Source organism: Amphiprion ocellaris, chromosome 1 (genome assembly GCF_022539595.1).
Source record: "Amphiprion ocellaris isolate individual 3 ecotype Okinawa chromosome 1, ASM2253959v1, whole genome shotgun sequence".
Lineage (NCBI taxonomy): Eukaryota > Metazoa > Chordata > Actinopteri > Pomacentridae > Amphiprion > Amphiprion ocellaris.
The window spans coordinates 1,468,538-1,475,000 of NC_072766.1; the positions used below are offsets into that span (position 1 = coordinate 1,468,538).

The following is a 6,463-nucleotide window of genomic DNA, read 5'->3' on the forward strand; positions in this document are numbered from 1 at the left end:
TGTCATTTTCAGCACAGCAAAACTCTGAACTGCATTCCAGTCACATTGCCAGACAGACAAGCAGATTCACCGAGCAGCGTGGTTCGGATTAGATCAAGTTCCATAGAAATATGTTATATGTAGTTCATGGAAACACATCCATGCAATCAGACTTTTACTACAGATTTCCAGCTGTGAGACTGAGAAATATCAGGAATAAAACAAATATGACAGAAAAATAATTAGACTTGACTAAATTGATCTGCAGCAGTAAATGAATGATTTTAGAGCTTCTGTGGAGTAAAGCTGAGCTAAACCTGAGGACGGTTGGGACTTAACAAATGATTTAACTGCAGCTTGTTGATGTGAAGAAAGGTATCACTGACATTTAGATGCTCACTGATTCTGTCCTCAATGTTGATAAGCTTAACAGTCCCTCCAGGATTTCAGGGTGTTTTTCCAGATTGTTTTTCCCTAAAATGTCTGAATTTGCAGCAGCTTTTCTAAAAAATTGTGTTGTAAGTTGCAAGGTTTTAAGCTTGTTTGTTGTAATGAAATTGCAGGAGACAGTGACAGTTCCTAAAAAGTTTCATTTTTTTCAGTTTTTAGAACACGTTTCAACATTTTAGTTGACAATATTTCTTCCTAAACTAATTCTTTAACGCTCCAACCCATTTCCACCAGCTGGTACACCACGGTGGGAAACTAGCAGCAGCCAGATACTGGTTTAACAGGAAGTGGTTGGTAGATTTAAGCCACTAAATGATCATTTACTACTGAATGAATCATATTTGGACATATCTGTCAGTGGCTTAAAAAGTTAATTTCACATCCTGGTATTCACACACGTGTTCACACGCTCACGGCTCGTTACGTCCATTAATGAATCTAACTTCCCTTCATTGTTTCAGAGCTCCAACAGATCTGGATCAACAGCTTCCATCACGGTGATCTGTCTGCTCTGTTTCCGCTCCTTTCAGACGTTCTCCTGATATGTTTGGTGGTAGAAAAGTGTTTGTCAGTCGATGGTTTTTGTTTGTTTTCCACCACAATATTTCACGGGTGTAAAACAGTTTAGCTCTGCTTTGGTGAAGAACATCAGGAATTGTTTTTCACCGTCTTTAGCAGTAATTTTTGTTGGTAAATGAGAGACATTAGAATGGGACATGTCTGCATCTTCAGACCAGAAACAGGAAGTGAATTCAGTGACGTACGTGCGTTACGTTTAGGACTGCTGTGATTGGTGGAACTCACGGAAGGCGGGACAAAATGGTGGAAAAGTTGCGGTGATTGGACAAAATTGCAAGGTCACGTAGAATTCATGGAGATTGGTTGAATTAGAGTTAATTGTTGCGGTCGCATTCCTGGTGGGACTGACTTAATATTAATCAAGTACATTTAATTTGTGTTGCTGTTTTCATTCCCAGGCAAACTTAAAGTGCTTTTGTAATAAAACGTAGAAAAACATTAAAGAAGATGAGGTAGAACACAGGTAAAATCATGATTCAGCCACCTACATTTACATACAAGGGTTGATCTAATAGTTGCCTTTAGAAATCAGAAACTGTACCTGATTCTGATGTGCCAGTCCTCCCCGTTGCAGTGGTCTCTTTGTGCAATAATGCAGCACTTCTTTAGTTCTTGTAACACTGCCTGGAAGTGCTGTTATGTGGATATGTCAAACAGTACGAGGACTGAATCTCTTTAACTGTATCAAAATATCTACGCTTCAACTTAAATTTCATTCTGGAGGTTTTTGCATCACAAAAAAACCCAGAAACTTTAGCATCAACCCTCAAACACATTTTAGGTTTAGTCTTCAGTCTTAAATTTAGTTTAGGTTCAGTCTTTTGTATATCAACAGCTTCTTAAACATTAATGTGCTTCATAAACACACATTTTACATAGCTCCTGTCTGATGAAGGTGTTATTTAGTGAAGCGTGGGAGCCCAAGAAGAGAACTGTATATATAGCTGAAAGCTCTCCTCTGTTACTCTATAAATGTTAATTAGAGGTGTCTTATTATCCCTGTGAGGAAAGGACCATGATAAATAAAACTCTGTCATCATCATCATATCAGACCTGAACATGTTCTTGTTGTAGCAGTATGAAAGTGATCTAATGTGCTGCTGGAGGGAGAACAACATGTAAACTGATGGATTTTTCCTTTTAAAGTAATGAAAACATTTCATACGAACCTCCTCAGAGTTTGCGTTTATCGCTGTTGCCAGGAATACATTTGACCACAAGTGGAGAAACTCCACCATTAATGTGACTGAAATCAAGGTGAACCAACATCACAGGCTGAGCTCCAGCGGTGGTTAGAGGGTATTCTGCTACATGAGTCCATCATATACAGTAATTACCATCGACCTCTGTTACTCTGCTGTGTTCATTATATTCATATTTCAAACACTACAACTAACTATGGTGGACCTGGCCTCCAGGATGGGATTCTGGTTGGTGCTGTCGGGGCGTACGACTGGAACGGAGCAGTGCTGAAGGAAACTCGGCAGGGGAAGGTCGTCCCTCCCAAGTCATCCTACACTGAGGAGTTTCCCGAAGAGCTCAAAAACCATGGTGCTTACTTGGGTAAGTAGCACCCTAAAGAACTTTAAAAGAGTGGAAAAATCAGTCCTGAGTTTTAACTAACATGAGTAAAAAGAAATGCAAGGAAAGGAATATGGTGTTTTAAGCTTCGCAACCCAATGAGGCATTCACTCCCATTATCATCAGCCTTTAGTTTCTGTTTACAGCCTTGTTTTTTATGAATAGATACACGGCTGCCTCAGTTAGAGACCGGCGGTTTAGCACCCGTTGTCCGAGCTGCAGCTCATCTCTGACTTCTCCCATCACATCCAGCCCCATCTCCCTCCACCACCACAGCCCTCTGCTTTTACCATCAGCGGTTTGTCTGTGAGCTGATCCACCAGGCTGCCAATGAAGCTCTTCTAGTCTCAATAGTAATATGAGGTGGAAGCATAGTTTGGGACAGGCAGGGAGAAAGTTAATGCTGGGAAAAAAAAGAGAAGATGAGAGATGAAGGTGGAAAAGTATACAGGGAGTAAATGGAATCTTTAGTGGGAAAAGAAGAAATAAAAGAAATAGAAGAAGAAATATGAGAAACCTGAGAAACTAGAACATCCAGTTCTGTAACTGGATGCAGTTTGCTGAGTTTTAGCTCCTCAGAATGCAGCATTTTATCATTTTTCCTTGAGTCATGCAGATTGCTGCTATTAAAATTCACCCTAAAGAGCATCCCATTCCTCCTCACACATACACAGAGTGACGTTAAATGTAATCCCATGATATTCAAATTACATTTTTATTGCCAAGTATTAAGTTAACTGAAGTAGCAGATGCACTTCCTTAGGTGAGGATGGTAAAAGGAATCTTTAAATCTGCATATTTGAGTAGTTTGTTCCAGATGTATTGTTGTGTTTTCCTTCTCCAGGTTATACGGTGACGTCGGTGGTATCAGCCAGAAACGGTCGTCTGCTCGTAGCCGGAGCTCCACGGTTTAACCACACCGGCAAAGTCATCATCTTCACTCTGAAGAACTCAGGAAACCTCACCATCCTGCACTCCCTTAAAGGCCAACAGGTACGGCAGCATCCAGCCTATCAGCCGTACGCAGTCCTCATGTCAACGAGGGACCATTTCAAACATTTACTACAGCCAGTACATGTCACCTAGAGTTATGAAATTTGGTACACATATGTAACACGTCAAGACGCACAAAAAAGTCTCTTACAACCATGTCCAAAACACAACAGGAAGTCAGCCATTTCGAATTATCTGTCATATTTTGGACCAATTTTTGCACATTTTCAAAAGCTATAAACTTAAACAGGGTAACTCCAACAGAGCTCAAATTTGGCCAGGATGTACACCCAACATGGGTGATCAAAAGCTATCAGAATGCTCCACAAAAGTCTGAGGGTGTGGAAATGGCGGCCCCCAGAATTTCAACGTTACGCCATGAAACAGGAAATTCTGTGTAAGTAGCCTGTACATGCTCCAATCTGTCTCAAACTATACATATGTGATCAGACTCCTGCCCTGATGACATCCACCGGCTGATATACAGTCACAGTGATAGCGCCACCTGGTGGATGGACAGGAAATGATGTATATCGACCCTGTACATGCTCCAATCTGCCTCAAACTTTACATGTGTGATCAGAGTCTGGCCTTCACCAGATACAGAGGCTGACATACACTCTCAGTCATAGCGCAACCTGGTGGACATGCTTGGATTCACTGACCAGCAAGGATGCGAGGAGCCATTCAACGCTGCTTGCAGCTTTAATTAGTTACTGTTTTTTGTGAGACAATGCCAGAGTACACCTCCACTTCTGTTCATCCCTTTAACATGCATTGATGTCTGTGACGTGTCTTTTTTATGCTGCTGCTCAGATGGGGTTGATAAAGTTCACCATAGTCTTTATTGAAAACATCTTGGTACATCTGGGTGGACACATCATAATGAAATAATGAGCAAAGAGGTGGAGCATCAGTGGAGCTGAGGTGGACCATGCAAACATTTCTGGGTCCTGGACTGCCCTGTATCAGCATCCACACGTCACTCAAAGTGGCCACACTCTTAATTATGCCAAATCTGATGTTATCTTGATGAGTTGTCTTTAAATTCAGCCCCTGTACTGTTGTCATGAATGGGGACATTAGCTGGAGAGACCCGAAGTGTTTTCGTTCCAGATTGCAAACATGTTTATTTCTCTTGTTAAGTTAGGCATTTTAACACAGGGCCCTGCAACAGACTGGCGACCTGTCCAGGTGTCCCCTACCTTCGCCCGAGACAGCTGGGATAGGCTCCAGCGCCCCCACAACCCTAATGAGGATTAAGTGGTATATAGATGATGGATGGATGGATGGATTTTAATACAGGGATCTATAGCAACTGACTCACTTTTGGATTCAGCCTCCAGTGGCTGTTTGAGGAACTGCAGGTTTTAGTGTTTCCTCGCTGGCTTCATTCCTCCTCTCCTCCAGTGGTTGTCGTTTGAGGAACATGTATGCAGAACAGTCTTTAGCACACAGAGAGAGCTGCAAAACCTGCAGTAAGGGAGGATAAAACCGATTACCACGATACCAAAACTGCCAACTAGGGACTTTAGTGTCATTGCAGATAGTTGAAGTAGTTTCCTTTGAGAAGAAAGGAAAATATCCTCAAGGGGCATCTTAAAATGATCACATTAAAACCCAGTGGTGTAGGGCTGTTTCTGCCAGATTTGGGGATTGATTTGCCGTCGGTCTCTCTATTTTGGAGATTCTTGATACCCAGTTTATCCTGGTAGTTTAACTTTGGCAAGCATTAGAATAAATCCTAATCATGAACATTTAAAATTAGATGAAATGGCCGGAAAAATCATTGAGGCATGTAGTATTTTTCAGCGGAAAAGGCTAATAGCTAAAAGGATTTTCATTTTGAAATTTGAGCTCAGTAAAATGCTCCACTGTTAAAGTCCAAAGAAACTGCACTGATGGTCCAGGTTGACATAAAGACAACGTCGATGTATGTCTCTGTTACTGTTTACATTTAATTTCTTCTTAAATTTTGCACTAAAAATGATTTTTGTTGCTATATCATTTCAACTTTGTGACTTTGAGTATGCAACAAATCATCTGTTGGGACTTCATCCTATTGTCTGCGTCATATTAATTTTATAGATGGTCATCATTTCAGGAGGATGTGGCTGTGTGTTAATGACCACTACGCTCAGAACTGGCTTCTCTTCACAGCCTGAAGTGATCTCGCAGCAGCTTACATTGTACCTTGTCAGCAGCAGCTCATCCAGAACAGCAGATGTTTTTCTGCAGAAAACTTTCTTGATCTCACAGCTTTTGAGCAAAGAGCTTTTCTATAGGCAGATGTTTCTAATGTGAAAACCAACAGATGATGTTCCATCCACTCCGGTGACTCCAGACTCTCTCTGTGAAGCTCTCACAGCCTGAACATCAACTAAACATCAGGACTTTGACCACTTTCTATGACACAGCACAGGCAGTTCGTTCATGTGTGTTTCCGTAAAGGTTCTGAGTAGAACTGTGACATTTATTATGGGGTTAAAATTCATGAACTGCACTTTTCCAGACGAGTGACTGTTTCTAATGTGTTAAACTGATTAAATGAATGGCGTTTCTTTCAGATTGGCTCCTATTATGGCAGTGAGATTGCCTCTGTGGATATCGATGGAGACGGCATAACTGACAACCTACTGGTGGCGGCACCGATGTTCTTCAACGCAGGCTTGGAGAAAGGAAAAGTCTACATCTACAGAGTCACAGAGCTGGTAGGTAGAAAACTCTGCAGAGTATTAATCTACTTCTGGCCTAGCAACCCGCTGCACCAAACTGGGTCAACACCTGTTCAAACTCCAGACGTACCCGGTATTTCTAACAGCCCTCACCAGAAGTGTCCGGTAGCACCAAACCATTCCCTCACCAGAAGTGTCCGGTAGCA

General features: G+C 41.7%; 1 protein-coding gene across 3 annotated transcripts in view; it reads left to right on the forward strand.

The window, feature by feature from the left end:
• Window positions 1–6,463, forward strand: part of itga11a (integrin, alpha 11a) — a 101,861-nt gene that overhangs the window by 63,525 nt on the left and 31,873 nt on the right. For all 3 annotated transcript variants that reach the window (XM_023279279.3, XM_055012004.1, XM_035952392.2), the window contains 3 exons: window positions 2,427–2,571; window positions 3,434–3,582; window positions 6,150–6,293. In XM_023279279.3, the coding sequence (XP_023135047.1) occupies window positions 2,427–2,571; window positions 3,434–3,582; window positions 6,150–6,293 (438 nt within the window). The remainder of the gene's footprint in view (window positions 1–2,426; window positions 2,572–3,433; window positions 3,583–6,149; window positions 6,294–6,463) is intronic.